The 23,227-nt window shown below is 39.4% G+C and overlaps 1 protein-coding gene across 5 annotated transcripts in view; it reads left to right on the top strand.

The window, feature by feature from the left end:
• The window catches only part of PIP5K1B (phosphatidylinositol-4-phosphate 5-kinase type 1 beta), a 349,897-nt gene that overhangs the window by 225,576 nt on the left and 101,094 nt on the right, over positions 1–23,227 (top strand). For all 5 annotated transcript variants that reach the window (XM_057548627.1, XM_007182239.2, XM_007182240.3 and 2 more), the window contains 4 exons: positions 14,790–15,001; positions 16,361–16,444; positions 16,568–16,616; positions 19,441–19,525. In XM_057548627.1, the coding sequence (XP_057404610.1) occupies positions 14,790–15,001; positions 16,361–16,444; positions 16,568–16,616; positions 19,441–19,525 (430 nt within the window). The remainder of the gene's footprint in view (positions 1–14,789; positions 15,002–16,360; positions 16,445–16,567; positions 16,617–19,440; positions 19,526–23,227) is intronic.

The raw sequence follows: 23,227 nt of genomic DNA on the forward strand, positions 1-23,227 counted from the left end.
GTTCTTCCACAAAGATCCCTCCTGCTCCCCTTTTATATGTGGCCACAGACACCTCCCCCCCATCCCACCCCTCCGCAGTCCCTTGCAACCACCAATCTGTTTTGCGTCTCTATAATTTTGTCATTTCAGGAATCATACGGTGTGTAACCTGTGAGATTGGCTTTTTTCACTCAGCATGATACCCTTGTGATCCATCCAAGTTATTTTGTGTATTGGTAGTTTACCCTTTTTATTGCTGAGTTATGTGTCATGGTATGGATATACCACAGTTTAAGCATTCACCCATTGACTAACATGTGGGTTTTCTGTAGTTTTTGACTGTTATAAATGAAGCTGCTATGAATATTTTCATAAGGGTTTCTGCATAAGCACAAGTTTTCATTTCTCTGGTATAAATGCCCAAGTGCAGCTCTGTGTTGTATGGTAAGCACATCTTTAGTTTTGGAAGAAACTGCTAAACTCTTTTCCAGAGTGGCTGTACCATTTTGCATTCCCATCAGCAATGTATGAGTGATCTAGTTGCTTTTCATCCCCACCAGTATTTGCTGTCATCACTATATCTATCTATCTATCTATCTATCTATCTATCTATCTACACACACACACACACACATATGTGTATATATATATATATATGTTTGTGGGTGTTTTGGGCTGCATTGGGTCTTTGTTGCTGCATGCAGGCTTTCTCTAGTTGTGGCGAGCAGGGGCTACTCTTCATTGTGGCATGCGGGCTCAGTAGTTGTGGCTTGCGGGCTCAAGAGTGCAGGCTTCATAGTTGTGGCACATGGGCTTAGTTGCTCTGCGGCATGTGGGATATTCCCAGACCAGGGTTCGAACCCGCGTCCCCTGCATTGGCAGGCAGATTCTTAACCACTGCACCACCAGGGAAGTCCCATGTCATCACTATACTTTTTATGTTAGCCATTCTGATAGGTGTATATTTAAGTCTGTTGTTAAAAAAATTGCTTAAGTATATACTTCACCAAAGTAAAAGATAAATCCAAAAAAGAAGTAGTTTGGGGATAAAGAGTGGTGAAAATGAAACAAAAGAGCTTACAATTAAGTCTAATAACTGATCATATGTCTGTGGGTCTTAATGCAATTGGTAGGGATTCCTGAGAAAGAGACACCTGAGGTACAGGACTTTAGCACTAATAATAAGCATTTCTATGAGACTTTAAAAGCTCATAGCACTTGATCTAACTCTATTCTATAGCCATTGGTATTTCTATATTGTAATTATGTGGGTACACGTTTTATGTTTGCCTACTAAAATCTGCTCTCTAGGAGAACAGGAATTGTGTGATTTCATTTTCCTACCCTTCAAATCAGTTAACAGAATAGCGGTTGTCTCAGTGTTAGTCTTTTGATGAAGCCTAAGAGATAACAACAACATTTTTTTTTAATGTTTATTTATTTGGCTACGTCGGGTCTTAGTTGCAGCACGAGGGATCTTTTGTTGCGGCGTGCGGGCTTCTCTCTAGTTGTGGCGCACGGGCTTAGTTGCCCCGTGGTATGTGGGATCTTAGTTCCCCGACCAGGGATCGAACCTGCATCTCCTGCATTGGAAGGCGGATTCATAACCACTGGACCACCAGGGAAGTCCCAACAACAACATTTTTGAAATTATAAATCTTACCTAATCAATAAACGTAATAAGAGCAAGCTTTGTTAATAGCATACCCATGGTTTGATACGAAATAGAACCAGAGTTAATCATCATACCAGTGTTGTGCATTGGAGGATAATTGTTTGAAGTACATTTGTATTGCTCATCTGGCCGGCGTCTGTTAATGACCAGTGAATTAGTCAATCGCAACTGTGTTGACCGCTCAGTCCACTCAGTTATTTATTTAGGTGGTGACTGGTGTCCCCATTTAAGACTGTCTGAACGACACAGCTGTTCATCAGTCCTGGAAAGGGGCTGATGTTTGTCCAGCTTTGGCACTTGCTGCTCTTCATCTCTCATGCAGGTGGGTGATGGGAAGGAGCTCCAGCCAGAGTAACAGAAGGGATAACATGGTCAATACCAGGGAATTTCAGGGTAGCTGCCAAAATCCAAATACTCTTCTATGTTGTTGTTCGTGCCTGACTTTCTCCTCAGCAAGAGATACCTCAATTTGAGCCAGACAAGTAATTCTCAATATTTCAAAACAGCTATTCCAGTTTTGGGTAGAGGGAGCATTCTACCTTAGATATAACCTGTAGATACCAAAGTAACTTAACATTTAAAACACATCATACACGATATATAGTCATGAAATACATATGCACAATATAGTACCCAATACATGATTTTGTGGATGGTAAGGACTCATTTCCAAGGCTCAGTTCATCCATAGGTTGTTTCCGTTAACATTTGCTGTGAGCCAGGCGGTGCTTGACATTTCAGATAGATTGTCTCATTAATCCTCACAACAGCCCTGCAGAGTGAGTGCCATGATTCCATTTTGCCAGATGAAGTGGGGACCCAGGAGAGGTTCAGCTTCCCCAGGTCTGCAGAGCTTATAGTGCTGGAGCCAGGATTTCCACCCAGGTCTCTTTGGTTCCAAAACCCAGGTTCTTTCATCTGTGCACTCTCCTTAAGGGGTTTGTAGGTGTAACGGAGGAAAGTCTGTGGAAATGAAAGTGTTAAGTAATAACTTGGATGGACGCAGACAGGGTGGGATGGAAGTGCCCGATGACTGGTTTTCTAGCTCTGACACAGAGCTGGTGAGAAGGTGCTGTAGGGGTTAAGAAAGGGCTCCATCAAAGTAGAGAACTTGGTTTGGACAAGGCAAAGAGTTAATGAAGTCTCACAACCTACTTCAAGGAAGGAGGGAGAGAGGAAAATCGTGCCAAGTGACTGAGGAACACAAAGTAAAATTAGTAATCCAAACATTTAGTTTTGAAAGTTTAATGAAAAGCATAATCAAGCCCATTGACACTTGCCAACTGTTACCAACATGTGTGCACATGAAATCCTATTAACATAAAAGCAAAACTTCTTTCTGAGAAATGTGATGGTTACAGTGGAGTTGATTGTTTTTCCAATCTGGTGGAGAGGGAGACTGGGGACGCGATGTGGGCCGTTGAAGCCTGTGTGAGCAGCTTTTGAGAATTCTCATTAACTCCAGAAATTGAAGGATTATCGAGCCAGTAGTTGTTTTTTTAATGCTCACTTCAAGTCAAATGGAACAATATAAAAATTTCTACCAAAAAGAATGGAAATGGGAGACTGGAAAATATCTTCCTCAACTCCTTTAAAACTCCTTTATCTTTTCTTCTTATAAGAAATATTACCTGAAGATTAGAGAACTCACATATTTCCTAAGGTGTGGTGGTGGTGATGTGTCTAGCTAACTTTCATTTTAAGTAATTTGTCACATATAAATATAAATATACAATAATTCCAGTCAAAGGAAGCTAAAGTCTTTGGGCTTTATGAAATAAAAATAGTATGTGAGGGTTTCCTGCTTTTGTGTGAATAGAACCTACCTGTCTTTGATTTTGTAGATGACCCTAGGTCTAGAGGTGAGGTCACTGTAGGCCCCAAATAGGAGGACTCACAGAGTATCTGAGGGCAGGGAGCAAAGGGAAGGAAATGTCCCCATGGCCATATCCTCCTCCCCTGCGGGAATCCTGGGAAACCAGAGCAAAGAGGTAGAGCAGGAAGGGGAAGTGGCCGCAGGGGACATGACAGTAGCAACCCTGGCTTTGAAGATGTGTCTGGAAAGGCTGTGAGGTTGGCCGGGGTGGATCCAGTTGTGGGTGCCAGTGTAAGTCTGTCACACGGATGACCATGTGAATTAGAGCAGGGTTGTAAATACCCAAGCCCATGGGAGACAGAGGGGTGGTGGACCCCAGCAACTTACAAAACGGAGTTGAACCTCCATAACTTAGGAGAAACTTCGGGAATCTGGTAAGAGACTGAGTTCCAGAGACTTGAGAAGTATTTGAGAGTTTCCAGGGTCTGGGAAAATGTTACAGAGTTTAGAAAATGGTTCAGAAATATACCCTGTGGAAACACTTTTAAAGGGGGAAATCTGTTTGATTTTTATAGGGCTTTCTTTTATTCATTCCACAGTGCCCATTTACTGAGTACCCACGTTACGGAGGAATAGGGCCTACATGACTGCCTTGTGAAAGGCAAGGTACTTCTTGGGCCACGCACTGGTTCTAGTTCTTTCCAGAAAGCTCAGCACATTCTGGCTTCTGAGAGGCTTTGGCTCACGTACACAGCTCTTCATCCCTGGCCCTATCAGTCAGCACTTTTATATGCCTCCTCTCTCCTGCAAGTGACTGTCCCTTTGATGTCACCATTGTTCTTCCTTCAAAGACGTTCCTTAATTTAGTTATTTCAATCCAGCAAGGATAACTACTCTCTCCTCACTTCTGTTCCTCAAAATTCTGCACTTCTGTACTGTGAGGTAGAAAATCTCCACAGGAGAATTTCTATCTTCCCTCAAAGGAGTGAAATGGCCAAGGACAATCTGTTATTAGTGAATTTATATATTAAATTTCAACTTTTTAAAATTTATTTATTTTTACTTTTATTTTTGGCTGCATTGGGTCTTCGTTGCTGTGCGTGGGCTTTCTCTAGTTGCAGCGAGCGGAGGCTTCTCTTCATTGTGGTGTGCGGGCTTCTCACTGCGGTGGCTTCTCTTGTTGCGGAGCACGGGCTCTAGGCACACGGGCTTCAGTAGGTGTGGCTCGCGGGCTCTAGAGCGCAGGCTCAGTAGTTGTGGTGCACGGGCTTATTTGCTCCACAGCATGTGGGATCTTCCCAGACCAGGGCTTGAACCCACGTCCCCTGCATTGGCAGGCAGATTCTTTTTTTTTTTTTTTTTTTTAATTGAATGCAAACTAAGACCACTTGACTGTTACTGAAATGAATAGCCCAGTTTGCTTTTTTTTTTTTTTTAAAGAAATTCACGTTCTTTTATTTATTTATTTATTTATTTATTTATGGCTGTGTTGGGTCTTCGTTTCTGTGCGAGGGCTTTCTCTAGTTGCGGCAAGTGGGGACCACTCTTCATCGCGGTGCGCGGGCCTCTCACTGTCGCGGCCTCTCTTGTTGCGGAGCACAGGCTCCAGATGCGCAGGCTCAGTAATTGTGGCTCACGGGCCCAGTTGCTCCGTGGCATGTGGGATCTTCCCAGACCAGGGCTCGAACCCGTGTCCCCTGCATTGGCAGGCAGATTCTCAACCACTGCACCACCAGGGAAGCCCGGCAGGCGGATTCTTAACCACTGCACCACCAGGGAAGCCCTAAATTTCAACTTTTTATAAACAAAAGGATACATCTGTGCACTTCTCTACATGTATACTTGAAAAAAGTATTTTAAAAGGGATACATAGTCCACTGGATATATTAGTTGTCTGTAGCTTTTAGGGATGCAGGGAAGTTAAAACCTAATGTTTATTTAAAATATCCTCATCCAGCCTGAGAGTGAGCCTGTCTAGAGTCCGATATTGTTGACTTCCTCTCTTCATTTCTCCACATGAAGACCTCATTTGTAAACTTTGCCCGTGTTCAGTCAACTCCAGCTGTTCCAAAAACAAACCATTCTAGATGCCAACTCATTGTTTACTGTGTTTTCACAAGAACCTGGTAATCTGGCTTCAGATGATAATGGACATTCTCTGGAGACAGAGATCCCAGACTCTGATATTCCTCTTTATGAAAGCGCTGTACAACTTTTTCTAGATTATTAGCAATTTCAGAAAATATGTCAACAACCTTATTCTCAAGGAGCAGAGAAAGCAGTGATTCCGGGTTGCAAATTTATTCTCTCCACTCAGATGTGTAGGGAAAATTGAGCCTCTTAATTTTCCATGACTACTCTTGCTCGCTAAAATCCACAGTCTTGAACTTACCAATTAATAATCTTTCAGTCTTTTCGGGTTTAAATAGTCACGTCTCAATTTTAATAGTCTTCTTATTCAAAGTTGAACTCCCTCTGAGGACTGGTGTAGATTGACCCTCTTTTATCACTCCATCTTTTTAGATACACACCATTGAAAATGTAGGGTATTGATCACATCTTGACATACAGAGACTACATTGCTACAGGGCCCTCCACTTACTATATTCTATTTCCACCTCAAACCATCACCCTCATGCTATGTGGGATGTGGCATTGAGCTAGTATCCTATGCTTTCTTTAATTTTGACCATGTACATACATAATTGTTTCTTAAATAAATCAAAATACCTCAAGACCCCAAAGAATTCATTTCTAGTGACGGCTCCCACAACCTGGGTTTTCTGTCACTTCTTAAAATTTACCCCATGGGTAGGTACTTGTTCTTCGTCAATTGTCAGTTTTTCCGTACAAATGATGACTTTCCCAGACTTAAGATTGTTCCTGCCCTGTGGAACCTTTTATGATCTCAGAGCATGGTTTGGCTTGATTTTTCTGGCTTCAAACCACCACAGGAATCTTGGTTGACAAATTATACCTTCCCTTCCTACCAAATTAATTACATGTCATTCAACAAATAGTTTAAATTCTTGCTCTGCAAAAGGCTCTGTGCTAAGTCTGTGGGAGGGATAAAAATGAATAGGATATGGCCCTCGCCTCAAAGAAGCCTAGTGTTTAAACCATAAGGCCAAACCACTGAGGTCTTATTTATTGTGGACAGATTACCCCATTCTTCTTTGCTCTCTCTGTTTATTAGAGTAAAGTGAAGAGGGAAGGGAAGAGGACTTTTTTCCTCTTTATCCAGAGAGGCAGTTCACCACAGCAGATGGACTACAGTACACAGTGAGGAAGATTCAGGAATTGCACCTCATACATTGAAGTGGATGTGGAAACTTGTGCCACGTGTGGCCTCTGAGTCTTACTGGACAGCTGGACAGCCCCAGGCTCTCAACTGTCCCACCAGTTAAGCCACAGTGAAGCAAATTACTTATGGCAAAGCAAACCAAAAGATAAAATGGGAAGTACTTGACAATTTTAATGTGTTACTTTTAAATGTGTTTACAAAGTAATTTATTGACATTTATGTGTAGAAACAAAGTGTCTATAAAGAAAAAGATCCATAACCCATCTAATATTGAAGATGATGAATATATATATTATTCATTCATATATCTTTTCATAGATAGATAGATAGATAGAGGTTTTAAAATAATAAATGACTATTTCTAGTGCCTCTAAGGTATACATGTATTACTTTAAGCTTTTTAAGTGAGCAAAAAAAGCCTCTGTACAAGGTAATCAAGCACAGCTCAGAATTCTAAATCACCACGTTAGACACAGTGAAAAACACATTATTGCCATCACTAGGCTAAGGATTGAATATTTATTTCAGTCTGCTTTACCAGCCAAAATTGTATGGCTCGTCACAGCCTGTTTTTTCTCTTTATTATATTAGCAAAGAACACTCTGAGCTGTGTTGAGGAAATTAAATTAAATTTAAAAAACAACATTTAGCTTTAACTGGGCTTGCACATGCGAGTAATTCTGGAGCTGTGCTCCAAGGAGCCTACTTTGGGGGGAAATGGCAGACCCTTGGATTCATTTTACCCTAAACCAGTGGGTCCAGGAATGTCTATTTGTATAAAATCGTCAAGATACTGTTTTGAATTGTGTTGTATCATTGAATTAACACAAATGTTTTTGCCAGTCATTTACTCTTTCTTTTTTAAATTTTTTTATTCTTGGCTGCACTGGGTCTTCGTTGCTGCGCGCAGGCTTTCTCTAGTTGCGGCGAGCAGGGGCTGCTCTTCCTTGCGGAGTGCGGGCTTCTCATTGCGGTGGCTTCTGTTGTTGTGGAGCACGGGCTCTAGGAGCGTGGGCTTCAGTAGTCGGGGTTCTCGGGCTCTAGAGCGCAGGCTCAGTAGTTGTGGCGCACGGGCTTAGTTGCTCTGCGGCATGTGGTATCTTCCTGGACAAGGGATCGAACCCGTGTCCCCTGCATTGACAGGCGGATTCTTATCCACTGCGCCACCAGGGAAGCCCAATCATTTACTCTTTATTCAAGGACTAGACAAGGCCAGTTGGAAAATTACTCAGGGCCCTTGATAAATCTTCCTGTCAGCTCCACATCTTGTTAATTTGGTTGTTCTTTAGATCTTTCATCAAAGAATGATCAGGTGAGATGAGTGTAGAACATAGCAACTTTTCTGCTTTAATTATTTTAGTTAAGATCCCAAATAATTTATTTTTATCTGTGCCATCTCTTGCCTGTCATTAGCAGAGGTAGCAGTAAGTTAACTCTAAACCGGTATATGAATGCATTTCATCTAAGCATTTCAAAGCAGTGTATTAAACTTTACGTTTTGAAAAATTTAAACATCTGCAAAAGTGGACAGAATATTATAATGGACACCCACATACTCTGTATCCAGCTTGAACAGTTTTCAACTTGTAGCCGATCTTGTTTCAGCCCACTTCCAACCCCCCATAGAATTTGAAGTACATTCCAAGCATCACATCCTTTTGCTCAAATATATTTTAGTTAGAGTCCCTAAAAACTAAGGACTCCTTTTTATAAAACTAACTAGAACCTCTTTTTCATACCTTTACAAAATTAACAATTCTTACTAGTCAGTGTCCAAATTTCTAGTTGTGTCAGAAATAAAACCTTTTTTTTATAGTTTGAATCAGGATTTAAATAGGATCCACCCCCCACCCCTCACCCTGGTCACTTATTTTTTCATTGTGGATATTCGTTGAAGAAATTGGTTTGTTTATTCCATTGGCCAGATTTTGTTGATTACATCCCTATAATTTCTTTTAATATGTGCGTCTCCCCCTTTTTTTTTTCCCTGTAGATTGATTGTTGAATCTAGAGGTTTGGTCAGATTTAGGTTTGACTTTATTGTTAGTGCTCTCTCCTCCCACCTGGAGGCACATAGTGTCAGAATGCCTTTCTTTCTGTGATGTTAGCGGCATTGCTGACCACTGAGTAGATCCATTAATTCATTAGGGGTTGTAAAATGGCGATGTTCTTGTTTTATCACACATTAGCTAGAATGCTCAAAGGATTTCTAAACAAGAGAGTGCTGAGCACATAACAGGTGCTCAGTAAAATATTTAATGAATGGATCAATTTTCATAAGAGCCCCCGTGACATGGGAAGTCATTAGAAACCTTGCCTAAGATCTGATTAAAGACTGTCTTTTTCCTCCTAGAATCACCATCCTTCTTTCTCCACTTTGCATAAAGCATCGCTTACAGATGACTTGAATTATTTTTGCCACTCTTAATATCTTCTGGTGCTGTTCTTCAACAGTCTTTTGGACTTATCTGTTGATTATCCTTTCTCAGTCTTATGCCAACTTAACTTCACATTCCTTACAGATTGGAAAAGCAGAGAAACAGAGGACGGGAATGCTAAGGAAACCCTAAGATGTGTTTCAGAACAGAGCCTCCATCTTAAACTCAGCACCAAGCACTCTTGGATAGTTAAAGGGTCTTTGAAGTTGACCCAGCCTGTGACATGCTCTTTTTGCAAAGCCTTCCTAAAAAGAAATGTGATGATCTTACCAGCTTCCAAGCTCAGCCTAGTTTATAGCCAACAAGCTTGCCTTTTATCTGCCATTTAGTTGCGTGCCTACTGAACAGTGAATTCAGTCTCTAAATAACAGCTTGATTTTTGTCCCTGACAGTGTGTATAAATACCTCTAGTGTGGGAACGTTTGAAAATACTGTAGGCTATTAGCTCTATTTTTTTCTGACAACAGACCACAGAATCACAGTAAATGCTTTCAGTGCTGAAGATTTTTCACAAGCATTGTAATTGTGAAGCGGAGAATCTAAGTTCTTATATTTGAGATATAAGAGGTATTGCTATATATTTTTTGCTGCTGAATATTTTGTTTTTCACTTGCTTGCTCACAGGGAAAGCAGTATAACAAATGCACATTTCTGCTGTGATCAGAGTGTACAGCAGGGAGCACAAAGTAAAACAAGTCTTTGGTGAGCAGAGCAGCCTTATGTGCATGACAGGAAAAGTATAGATAAACCGAGGGTCAAATTTTATTCCGTAGAGGGGCACTGATAATGTGCTTGGGTTTTCAGAGGGGAGGTGTTTTCCTAATATTTTGTGCAGATCATGAGTATAGTCTTCATGGAGCTAAGAATTGAGATAGACTTTGAAAAACCAGTGTGATTTGAATAAGGATCTTCTAGAAGAAACAGCATGAGCTGTTCATCTTACCTCTTCAGGGCACATTTTGGGGTAATTAAGGGATTTCCGTTTGACTAGCCTGGGAGGTATCTCTAGACAGGTATGAAATAACAGAGGGATGTTGGCTGGGGCCATGGTAGCAAGGACCTTCAGTGTCACTTGAGCAATGGTGAGAGACTACAGGCTTTGAGGAGAGGTGTGATGTCACCTGGTCAAGTAAAGGTGTCAGGAATGAACCAGAAAAGGAAAAAAGAAAAGTTGAAATCAAAGCTTTAGCAAGGAGGATCATTTTGATTATAGAAGCTGCTGGATTGGGCAACTTAATGAAAGGAAAAGGAGTCATGGAGTCTGAAATCCACATTAGAATGATTTCAAGTAAGAGAGAAAAAGTGAGAAAGAACTGCTTTGGGGGGAAAGTGTACAGAAGTTTAGAAATGTCTAGAAGGCTATGGGAAATGTACAGGACTGGAGATTAGGAGTGAGTTTGGACTAAAGGTAACATTTTAGGAATTGTCTGTAGAGCAATAATAGTTGGAATCTACCCCTAAAAGATTCTTAAATCTATCCACGTCTCCCTTGAGCTCCCCTGCTGCCACCTCATTCAAGTACCATCAACCCTCACCTACACTATTGATACCCTTCAGTCAAAAGTAGGTCCCCCTTTTGTGGGGTATCTCCACAGCACCCTGATTTTTCCTTCCAGGCCTTATTCCAATCTGTGGTTCAAGCTTGTGTAATTTTGAGGATGGTGTCATTGTCTGTTTTACTTACTCCTGAAGATCTGGCAGCTTCCAGGGTGCCTGGCACAGACTAGACACTCAACTTGTTTTTTTCCAGACAAAAAGAGTAAATGAACATCACTACCAAAAAGCAGAAAAAGAGAAGAGTTGAAGAGAGAACTCTGGTGAATATTTTTAGGGCATAGAGGAAAAAAGTGGGAAAAACAAATAGGAAGGCAAAGAACCAAGAGAAGGTGGGCCCCAGTGGCTGAGGATGAGTGGAGGTTCCAGTGGGGGGTGGTCAGCAGTGATAGATTCTACAGGTGGAAGAGAACAAGGACGACAAGAAGAACTGGCATTTATTGGGTGCTTTCTGTATGCCATGACTGTCCTAAGACTTGATGTGGATGAACTAATCTTCACACTAACTCTGTGAGGTAGGTGTCCCTGTTATTTCTGTTTTACAGATGAGGATGCCAGGCCCAGAAAGGTTACATACTCTGCTCAAGGACAAACCAATGGGGGAGCCATGAGTCCAACGAGGCCACCTGGCCCCAGAGCACAGAGTCTTTACTACCATGCAGCTATTCTGGCTCCTCCTAGCAGAGGGCTAAGGGCTACGGCACAGAGATGGAAAAGGAAAAAGACTGGCCACTCTTTATGACCTTTGGCTGTGAAAAGAGGATAGCAGTGCCAGTCATTCTAAGTTAGGACATCTCCTACGTTAGGTCACCAAGTCTACAGAAATCATATGTGAATGAGAGCATACCTGACGCGTTGCCAGCCATGAGAGCCTAGAGGATATGCTTTATTTCAGAAAAAGATAGTTTTTTTTAAACTTTTTATTTTGTATTGGAGTATAGTTGATTAACAATGTTGTGTTAGTTTCAGGTATACAGCAAAGTGATTCAGTTATACATATACATGTATCTATTCTTTTTCAAATCCTTTTCCTATTTAGGTTGTTACATAATATTGAGCAGAGTTCCCTCTGCTACACAGTAGGTCCTTGTTGGTTATCCTTTTTAAATATAGCAGTGTGTACATGTCAATCCCAAACTCCCTAACTATCCCTCCCCCCTACCCTTCCGCCCTGGTAACCAGAAGCTTGTTCTCTAAGTCTGTGAGTCTGTTTCTGTCAGAAAAAGATAGTTTTGATCACATCTTCAGGATTTTGTAGCAGCTGCTTTAACATTGACTTTTATACCACATTCCAATATTATTACTGACTTAAAAATAGTCCTTGAGAAAGAAGAGAAAAAATAATCTGGCTCTGATGATAAAAAGCATTGTGGTATTTCAGCTTGCTTTCAGTTTTACATACATCTGTGAATCTTTCCTGGAGTAAGGTCTTGCCCAAGCTAGATGGGAAAGTACCTGTATTTGCCTTGCAACTGTGTTTTGCATAGCAGATGCATAGGTACAGGATCCACCGGCAACAGTGAGGTCAGGCCGACATTCTGGGAGAAAACGTGCGCCTGAGTGACTGACTAGGCTGGTGTCTGTTATGTTGCAGGATGTTGCACCCTCTCAGTGCTCACACGTTAAGATTTTGGCAGATGTATCGATTCCTTTCATTAAAGATCTGAGAGGATATGAATAACAGAACTATTTTGTTCCTAATTGATGCAAATCTGCAGTGCACGTGACTAAAATCTGTTCCCGGAATTTTTCATTACACAAGTTTGGGAATTTGATTTAAAATATATGTCTATATATTTATCTTTTTCTTCCTTAACATTTTTTATGGATGGTGACTTTCCCTAACCCCAAATCCAAATATGCTCAACTTTCCACACAATAGGAATAGAATTTATCCTTTTTTTTTTTTTTTTTTTTTAAGGCTTTCACTCAGAAAGTAGAAGCCTGGCCCCCTGAGGACAGTGCAGCCCCTCCAGGGTTCTGGCAATCCAGTTTAAAAGTACAGAGGAAACTAATCTCTGTTTAAAATTTATTTGTAACTTTTCCTTAGTTCTCGCTCTAAGTTTTGGTTTGTATGTTTTTTAAATAAACCCAGACTAATATTTGACCACTTAAAGCAATGAAATCATTTCTTGCCTTGTCTACTAGTTAAAGTTGGACCAGAGCCTGACTTCATATTCCTTATAAAATGCACATGTTCTCTTTGGATTGTCCTTGGGCAAGAAAGGAGACTATAAGTACAAATGAAACAGTTCAGGTTGAATCATGCATTAAAAAAGTATAAGAAATTATAAGAAAAAGTATTGTATAAAGAAAGCTTATTAACAAGTAGGACTATTATGTGGATGCTTTGCAGAGAAAAATGAAACAAATATGGTGTCCACGAGTGCCTTTCAGTTTAGATGCCACTCTAGATGCCTGTTAGGAACATTTACAATATTGTCACAGGGACTGATTAGAATTTGCTTTTGAAACCAGTTCACTGCTTTGGGGGGGAACATTTACCAATGGGCACTTTGGGCTGTGCAGGGCACAAGGCTGTGACTTTCACCCATTGAACACAGGACTGTTCCCTCCGGCAGATCGTGAGGCCATTATTTTATAGCCAATTGACCAGAATTTCTGTGTCAGCCAACCTTTTCCTGCTGAACATCCAAGCTGTGCTCCTGGGTACCACCAACCCAGAACTTTTAAAGGAATCGGGACACACCAAAAGGGCACTAGTAAGCAGGCTAGAAGTACAGTGATATTTTTGTTGGCTTTTTATGATTTCTGTTTTCAGAAGTATAACCCTATCAAAAGCACTTGGACTGAGGGAGAATGAGAAGTGTAAGATATTCTGGGTACGTATTCAATCCCTGGTTAAACAATCATCTATAGACTGTGATCTTCAAAGGCATTTCCTAGCTAGGGTACAGTGATAGATTATCTCGTTGGTTCAGAGATAGCTATTCTGCTATGCAAACTGGTCTTTCTGGGCTGTTTTGATTTCCTGAGCAACTTTGTGTGAAAAATGCCAAGGTGTTAAAAAAAAAAAAACCTGTTGTAGGAAGAGAATCATAGACAAACTCTTAGGAAAAGAACTTTATCATAGAGGAAGACACCCCATTTTCCTGAACTCCTCCTGAACACTCTTCCTCACTTGAAGGGTCCTGAGTGTCCAAGACTTACCCACACTCGGAAGCCATGTTGACTGCCTGTCTTGCATCTCGATCGTGTCTCTGTTGTTTTCCTGTCAGAGCATTGCTATCTCCTTTTTCTGGCTGCATCCAGCTACTTTTAATTCCTTCTCTTTCCCACTTTTTGCTGAGTGGATAATTAAACATGAGTCCTGTTCTTTGTTGAGACCATACATTTAAAAAAGACTCGCTGCAGGGAACCGAATGATAACCTTGAAAGACAAGCTTTGAAAAGGAGACCACTAAACTCTAGGAAGGTGAAAGTTTTTGAGAACAGATTTCAGACAAAAGCCCATTCCAGCTGAGTCTTCGTGCTGAGGAGGGTATACAGGCTTGTAGAGACCATTGGTTGTTGGTGTCTCTCCTCTAGTACCTAAGATGCTGGAGTTGACTGCCTGGGTTCAAATCCCAGCAGTGTGAGTTATGAGCTGTGATATTGAGCAAATTATCTCTCTCTCTGTGTCTCATTTTTTTCATCTGTAATACAGAGATAATAATAGCACCTAGCTCAAAGAGTTGTGAGGATTGAATCCAAATGAACCACTTAGCACCTGGCACATGGAAAGTGTTCAATAAATGCTATTGGTGAAACATTCATGGAGTGCTGAGGAAAGATGTGCTTATTCTATATTTGCATAAAAATATCATCTCGGAGCCATGGTGATAATTCTTACTGCACATGACCTAATCATAACCTCAAATGTTTTTATTTTGATTTTTCCTCTATCAGCCACCCGCTGGGAGGGAAGCAAGAGCTGCACGTCTGCATATCTCTCTGTTTCTGTGCAGATGAGATTTACAAGCCATTTGAGTGACGGTCCTCCTTGTTCTTTTTCTTACTCAGGTGCTGGAAAGCTTCAAGATCATGGACTATAGCCTTTTGCTGGGAATCCACATCTTGGACCATTCCCTCAAAGAGAAAGAAGAGGAAATTTCACAAAATGTGCCCGATGCTAAGCGGTCTGGGATGCAAAAGGTCCTCTACTCGACAGCAATGGAATCCATCCAGGGTCCAGGGAAATCAGGAGACGGGATCATCACAGAGAACCCGGACACGTAAGTGCAGCGCCTGCCCACACGTTTCCTTGATCGTGGCAGCCGACGTCATTGGGTAATTAAATGCAAGCATGTTCCCTTCATGGTGGCTCTCTAGGAATAGATTCCTACCTGGTGCTAAAGTGGATTAAGCCAGCCTTATTTCCTTTCATCCACGGATAACTAGATGAGTGGCAGTTCTTCGAGTTATTATCATTCTTTCACCCACATGGTTTCTTTTTTCAAATGGCTCCATTTTTTAACAATGGCTAAAAATGTTTTTATCCCTATTTACTACATATTCAAAACATCCACCACAAACAGGGTGAATATTCTTTGAATTTGAATAAATATGTATTTAAGCAAATACATGCTAGAAATTATGTCCGTAATTCAGAGCTTTTTATGTGCATAAGAGGATTCTGTTGTCCTAGTCCTGTACCCTGGCAGATGTGACCTCTTGCTTCAACAAGATGTGATAGTAACTGCAGGATTAGTTTGCATGTATAAAAAGTGCATATTGACTAACAGAAACAATTACAGTCAACCATTTCAGTAATTTTCTTTGGTTGTGTCACGTGTGTGTACTTAGCTGAGTAAGGAGACTGAAAGAAAGAAATCATTTTCCTTGACTGTAAGTGCCTGCCTTGTAAGACTCTCCAACAATGACTAAATCACAGGCACATTTCACTTTTATGAAGGAAATTCATACATATTAAAGATTTTTTTAATCCTTCCTATAAATCCATCTAAATGTCCAATAACTGATTAAACAAATTATTCTGTATCAGTATAGTGAAGTACTATACAGCCATTAAAAGCACATTAGCACTGAATATGAAGAAATGTTCATCATTTAGCAAGTGAAAAATTCAGGTTATAAAACATGATAAATTAAATAATAGCTTTTGTGTATTAATAAATATACACACACACAGGAAAGATGTACCAAATGTTGATAGTGTTTATCTTTGCATCCTAGGAATGGATTCTTTATATATTTTTTCTTTGTGCTGTTCTATATTTTATTTTAAAATCTCACAGTAAGTATAGAAAAGTGTTGCATTTTTGATGAACAATATTTTGAAATACTTTAAAATTCTTGCTCTTGGTTTTAAAGTAGGAATGATTTTTTAATTGAATTCTTCCCATCCAGCTCTTCAGAATTGACAGCTATGGTGTTATTCTCCTTCAGGGGAGGTACATCATTCTGGATTCCCAGGAAGACTTTAGCTGAAGCAAAAAAAAGAAAAAAAAGGATGAAGGGAGAGAGAGTCCAGGATTCTTAGAGACTGCCCATTTTCATTTACAGTCTATTTATTAGAAATGATTTTTAACTTCCTATTCATATAAAATGTTTCTCTTTTGCTCTATTCACAGAATGGGAGGCATTCCAGCTAAAAGCCATAAGGGAGAAAAGCTACTTTTATTTATGGGCATTATTGATATTCTGCAATCATATAGGTAAGAAATTTGGGGAAGTAGTCTTTTATTATTTCAAAATAAATCAACGAAAGGTTCTGAAAATTCACCAAATGGGAGTGATTTTACATTCTTATTTTTATTTTTCTGTCCATTTATGTTTAGGTTAATGAAAAAGTTGGAACATTCCTGGAAAGCTCTTGTTTATGATGGGGTGAGTGATTTATCATGCTCCTTATTAAACTGTATATTTTTCTGATTTCTCAGAGACTTCAAAGTATGTCTAGGAAGCCGTGTCACTTGAAGAGGAAAGGAAACAAAGATCTTTATAAACTCAGAGTCTCAGGCTAGCAGATTGGTTCAAATCTAAGAACAAAGACAACATAAATGTGAATAGCTCTTCAAACAGAGACCATCCAGCCGGTGACTAGGTAGAGGCCAGGAAAACAAAATGAGGTCTCATTTTTATGTGCAATCTGTAGGGCCCAATTATGAGATGATGAGAAAAAGGAGGAGACTTTTCATAGACACTGGGAAGACCAGTAGGGCACTTGAACTCAAGTTGTCCCAAGACCAAGCTTCAGAGGGATTTGAACCCTACTTTGATGGTAAACAGCCCTGGGCTTGAACTCTGCATTCAAACCAGTTTACTAGCCATGTGTCCCAGACACATTGCTTGCTTGTCATCTCTTAGCCTGGTTTCCCATTTGTAGCAGAAGCCTAGTAATAGTACCTCATACCTGCCTCGTAGGCTGATGTGAGGGTTAAATTAAATAATGCCCCTTAGTGTTCAACATGATGCCTAACATAATAAGGACGTAGGAAGGGAAAACTTTTTCGGTTGTGTTGGATTTATACATGACAAAGGCTGACTGACATGAGGATGTCTTTTGGACCCAGAATTGGCATGACTGAAGAAAACCATCGGTTATCAAAGAGCAGCCTCTGTCTCTCTCTCTCTATACACGCACATGCGCGCACGCAAGCACACACACGAGACTTCCTATCTAGATGTTAAATTTGAACTTCCTGCTGTTGACAGAACATTTATGGCCTCAGCCTCCCTCAGTTAATAACTCAAAGTGACACTTCCAGAGAATATATTGGTCAAAGATTTGCTCACACATTTTTTTAAGATGTTAGCAGATGCTTTCCTTTGAAACAAAGATAAATTATAGATGCTATTCTTCTCCTTTTTTGGAAAAGAGCACCCACTTTCTCAGTTCTGTGGAAAACTGGTAATAACCTTTCAGCATGAAAGATCTGCATTTTGTTCCCAGGCTAAGGAATGACCTTCGTCAGAATGCACTTTTAAACAACAGGTTCACAAGTTTGTTTCTGAGAATCAAACTTAGGCTTATTATTCAAATCAAAGATTCTTTTTATGAAAAGGCCAAGATGGTAGGTTAATTTTTTTTCCTTCTAGCTGAGAAAAGTAGCAACTACATTAATGCCTCGAACATGGAAGGGAAAGAGAGTAAACACCCTCTGTTTCATTCTCCTTCTGTTTATTGACACAATTTCAATTCCCTGTTACCAAATGAGATTTGTGCTCTGAATGGCCTAGTCCTCTATTGGTCAGATGCTTCTAAGGAGCCCCTACTTTTGTCTAAATAACATATATCTTCTGTTTTTTGGTGTCTTTTTTTAATTACACAAGTATATAATCAGCATCTCTGTGCTGATTATATATTTGTGTAATTATAAGCAATAATTAAGACTTATTTTTGTCTTTTTACAAAAGTGCCTCTTCTTTAAACACTGCTTCATACCAAGGAGAACCACAATCTAACTTCTCTTGGAAAGCAAGAATCTTAATCATCTTGCGTCCTACATATTTTTAAATGACGGTACTTGTGAATTTGTGTCCACTTCCAACAGGAGCTGACCGAATACTGGGGAGAGTGCATGTCAAACCAGTGGGAAATTTTCCACCACATCTGCAGCATCACTCATAGTCTAGGGGACCATTTTAACTTGGCAAAGAGGGTTTCTCCATACTGTGTCCTTCGTAACTCAATCATTACAGAATTGCCTTATGCCTCATGTAACACCCAATTTCACAGATGAAAAGACTGAGGCACTGAGATAGTGTCTTTACCCAGAACCACACAGCTTTTTAAAATTAGAGCTAACACCAGAACCGGGTCTCTGGATTCTGATCCAGTGTGTGTTTTTTCTTCCAAATCCATCGCAGATACTTTATAGTATCTAAACATAAATTTTTAGAAGTTTCCCGGTTGGACGCCATGAACCTGAAATCAAAATGGAGCACTCAGTAAGCAAATTTACTATTTTTAGGAATGTGTATCTTGGATAGTAAATAAATGGCTACTGAATAAACATATAGAATTAGCTCCTTCATCCATCTTCTTTCCTGGACTTGTAATAAAATGCCCCCTCAGTCCTAAAGAGTCCTACCAAGCATGAGAGAATTAACAATTTAATTCAACTCTATCTAATTAGTAGATAATTGAACATAACAGGGGTCATCAGTCAGCCTCGTCTCCTAGGAGTCTTCCCGGTGTCTACATACCTTATTATTGGGAAGTGAAACCAGCAAACTTTTTTTTTGGCCCTCTATCTCACTCTTACATTCGGGTTGTTTTGCTTCTTTATGTCCCCAGTTTTTGTTCCTGACTGAAAGTGATATGTCTTTATTCCAGATGACACTTGAGACACTGGCTGCCTGTATGTTAAAAAGTGGAATTTAAAAGCCCCTCATGGCACACAGTGGAACAAGGATCAGCTGTTTGGGTTTATGAAGCAGAGTCTTTGCTATCTCACCCCTGCCCCCTCTTAATGCTCTGTTTCACCATGAGTATCTGGAACCTTTGCTCAGATTGAGCCTTGTGCTTCCTGCCCCAGCCCAGCTCCTGGGCACACAGCACGTGGGCATCACTCTCTTGTGGCTCCCGACATCCACACCTTCTGGTTAAGGACATTGGCTAACAGAGCGACACCTGCCTAGATCTGTCCTCGAGCTTGAAACACACTGTCTGAGAGGTAAACCTCTCGTACCTGATTTGTCTTTTCAGGACACTGTTTCGGTTCATAGACCAAGCTTTTATGCAGACAGATTTCTAAAGTTTATGAATTCCAGAGTTTTCAAGAAAATTCAAGGTAAGATTTTTATGAATTTCTTTCTTTTACCTTTAGCACTTACTGGCTGAGTTCACTTTGTAAGATATTTATTTATTTATTTATTTACTTACTTACTTACTTATTTATTTATTTATGGCTGTGTTGGGTCTTCATTTCTGTGCGAGGGCTTTCTCCAGTTGCGGCGAGCGGGGGCCACTCTTCATCGCGGTGCGCGGGCCTCTCACTGTCGCGGCCTCTCTTGTTGCGGAGCACAGGCTCCAGAGGCGCAGGCTCAGTAGTTGTGGCTCACGGGCCTAGCCGCTCCGCGGCATGTGGGATCCTCCCAGACCAGGGCTCGAACCCGTGTCCCCTGCATTGGCAGGCAGACTCTCAACCACTGCGCCACCAGGGAAGCCCCACTTTGTAAGATTTTTATTCGAAGAGTTGGAACTATTTATCTCCCAAAAGCGGTAATCACTTAGTAATTATGGTTAAGTATCCTAGCCAGGTATTTATGGATGCTGTAATCATTAAAGTCTAATTTTGTGCTGGAAAAAATTATAAACTGCCTAAATATCCAACCCTATAATATATTGGTTAAATATGTTATGATACAATTAAATAATGGAATAATATGCAACAAATAAAAAATGATGTATTAAAGGTACATTTAGTCCTTATAGCTAGCTTCATTCACATATATATAGTTACTGGTCTGCATACCTAAATGCACAACGAAATTCTAATGGGATATATAAAAATGTTAACAGTAGTTATTCTCATGGAGTGGTCTCCAGAATAGACCATATGTTAGTCCTCAAAACATATTTCAATCGATTTTAAAAGATTGAAATCATGCAAAGTGTCTTTTCCGATCACAATGGAATGAATCAATAAAGAGTGAAAACTGGAAAATTCACAAATATGTGAAAATTAAACAACACACCCTCAAACTACCAATGGGTCAGAGAAGAAAACACAGTGAAATTAGGAAAAACTTAGAGATGAATGGAAATGAAAATACACATTCCAGAAACTTAGAAGATGCTGCAAAGTCAGTGCTCAGAGGGAAAAGTGTAGCTGTAAATGCCTACATTAAAAAAGAAGAAAGATCTCAAATCAGTACCCTAACTTTAAACCATAAGGACATAAAATAAGAAGAGCAAACTAAACCCAAAGTTAACAATGGTTATTCCGAACCATGAGATTGTGTGGTATTTTCTTTTTCTTTACATCAATATTTATTAAATTTTCCACGATGGATGTGTATTATTTATGTAGAAAATTTTTTAACTATGTGAAAAGGAAAAAATAACCCTGTTGTTACTTATGTTATTTTATCATTTGGGTATTTTGTGGTCCAATTTCATAACAATTAAACCACACACAAAAAACTGAAAGAGTAGAATGTTCATATTTTGTATTTATATAAGACAGATTTTTTTCTTATAATATTTGTTGGAGTTTTTTGTTAATGAAAGTAAAACACTTTCTTTTTTAAGGCTTTTTTCCCCAGCTTTATTGAGATATAATTGACATGTAACATTATGTAAGTTTAAGGTGTACAATGTGATGATTTGATGCACATATATATTGCAAAATGATTTTCACAATTAGGTTACTTAACACATTCATCATCTCACATAATTACAAATTGTGTGTGTGTGTGTATGTGTTTGTGTGGTGAGAACATTTAAGATCTACCCTCTTAGCAACTTTCCAGTGTGTAAGACAGAATTATTAACTATAGTCTCCATGCTGTATATTAGATTTCAAGAACTTATTCATCCTATAACTGGAAGTTGGTACCCTTCGACCAATGTCTCCCCATTTCACCCACCCGTCGCCCCAAATAACAATTCTTCTACTCTCTATGTCTATGAGTTCAATTTTTTAGCACATGTAAGTGAGATCATACAGTATTTGTCTTTCTCTTTCTGGTTTATTTCACTTAGCATAATGCTATCACGGTCCATCTATATTGTCACAAGTGGCGGGATTTCCTTATTTTTTTCTATCCATTCATGTCAGTGGACACTTAGGTTGTTTCCATGTCTTGGCTGTTGTGAATAATGCCTCAGTGAACATAGAAATGCAGATATCTCTTCAAGATAGTGACTTCATTTCCTTCAGGTACATACCCAGATGTGGGATTGCTAGATCATATGGTAGTTCTATTTTTAATTTTTTGCGGAAACTCCATACTGTTTTCCATAGTGGCTGCACTAATTTACATTTCCACCAAGAGTGTACTAGGACTACCTTTTCTTCACATCCTCACCAACACTTGTTATTTTTTGACTTTTTGATAGCCATTCTGACAGGTACGAGGTGATATCTCATTGTGGTTTTGATTTGCATTTCCCTAATGATTAGTTATGTTAAGCATCTTTTCATGTATCTGTTGGCCATCTGTATGTCTTCTTTGAAAAATGTCTATTCAGGTCCTTTGCCCAATTTTTAATCAGATTATTTGGTTTTGTTACTATTGAGTTGTATGAGTTCTTTATATATTGTGAATATTAACCCCTTATCTGACATATGGTTTGCAAATATTTTCTCCCATTCTGTAGGCTGCCTCTTTATTTTATTGATTGTTTCTTTTGCTATGCAGATGTTTTTTAGTTTGATGTAGTCCCACTTGTTTATTTTGCTTTTGTTGCTTGTGCTTTTGGTGTAATATCCAAAAAGTCATTGCTAAGATCATTGTTGAGGAACTTTTCACCAAGTTTTATTTTAGGAGTTTTACAGTTTCAGGTCTTATGTTTAAGTCTTTAATCCATGTTGAGTTAATTTTTGTGAGAGTAAAACCGTTTTGATGTAAAAATATTGGAAAATACAAAGAAAACCATAAAAATTATTTGATATCTCACAACCCAGAAATATCCACTATAAATATTTTTCTTCCAATTTTATTGAGATATAATTGCCATACAGCACTGTATAAGTTTAAGGTGTGCAGCATAATGATCTGACTTACATACATCATGAAATGATGACCACAGTGAGTTTAATGACAGCCATCATCTCACATAGATACAAAATTAAAGAAATAGAAAAAAGTTTTTCCTTGTGATGAGAACTCTTAGGATTTACTCTCCCAACAACTTTCCTTTATAACATGCGGAAGTGTTCGTTATATTCACCATGTTGTACATCACATCCCTAGTGCTTATTTATCTTGTAACTGGAAGTTTGTACCTTTTGACCACCTTCGTCCAATTCCCCCTCCGCCTCCCACCCCCAGCCTCTGGTAGCCACAAATCTGATCTCTTTTTCTATGAGTGTGTTTAGTTTTGAAGTATAATTGATCTACAACACTGTGTTAGTTTCTGTTATGCAACAGAGTGATTTGATATTTTTATACATTTCAAACTGATTACCACGATAAGTCTACTTATGATGTGTCACCAGACAAAGATAACTCATAATTATTGGCTACTCCCCACACTGTACATTTCATACTCATGACTCATTTATTTTGCAACTGGGAGTTTGTGCCTCTTAATCTCCCTCACCTATTTCTCCCACCACCACCTGCCCAGCAACTACCTATTTGTTCTCTGTATCTATAATTCTGTTTCTGTTTTCTTAAGTTTGTTCATTTGTTTTGTTTTTTAGATTTCACATATAAGTGAAATCATACAGTATTTATCTTTCTTTGTCTGACTTATTTCATTTAGCGTAATACCCTCTAGGTCCATCCATGAGGTCACAAATGGCAAGATTTCATTCTTTTTT

This window comes from Balaenoptera acutorostrata, chromosome 6, assembly GCF_949987535.1.
Source record: "Balaenoptera acutorostrata chromosome 6, mBalAcu1.1, whole genome shotgun sequence".
Lineage (NCBI taxonomy): Eukaryota > Metazoa > Chordata > Mammalia > Artiodactyla > Balaenopteridae > Balaenoptera > Balaenoptera acutorostrata.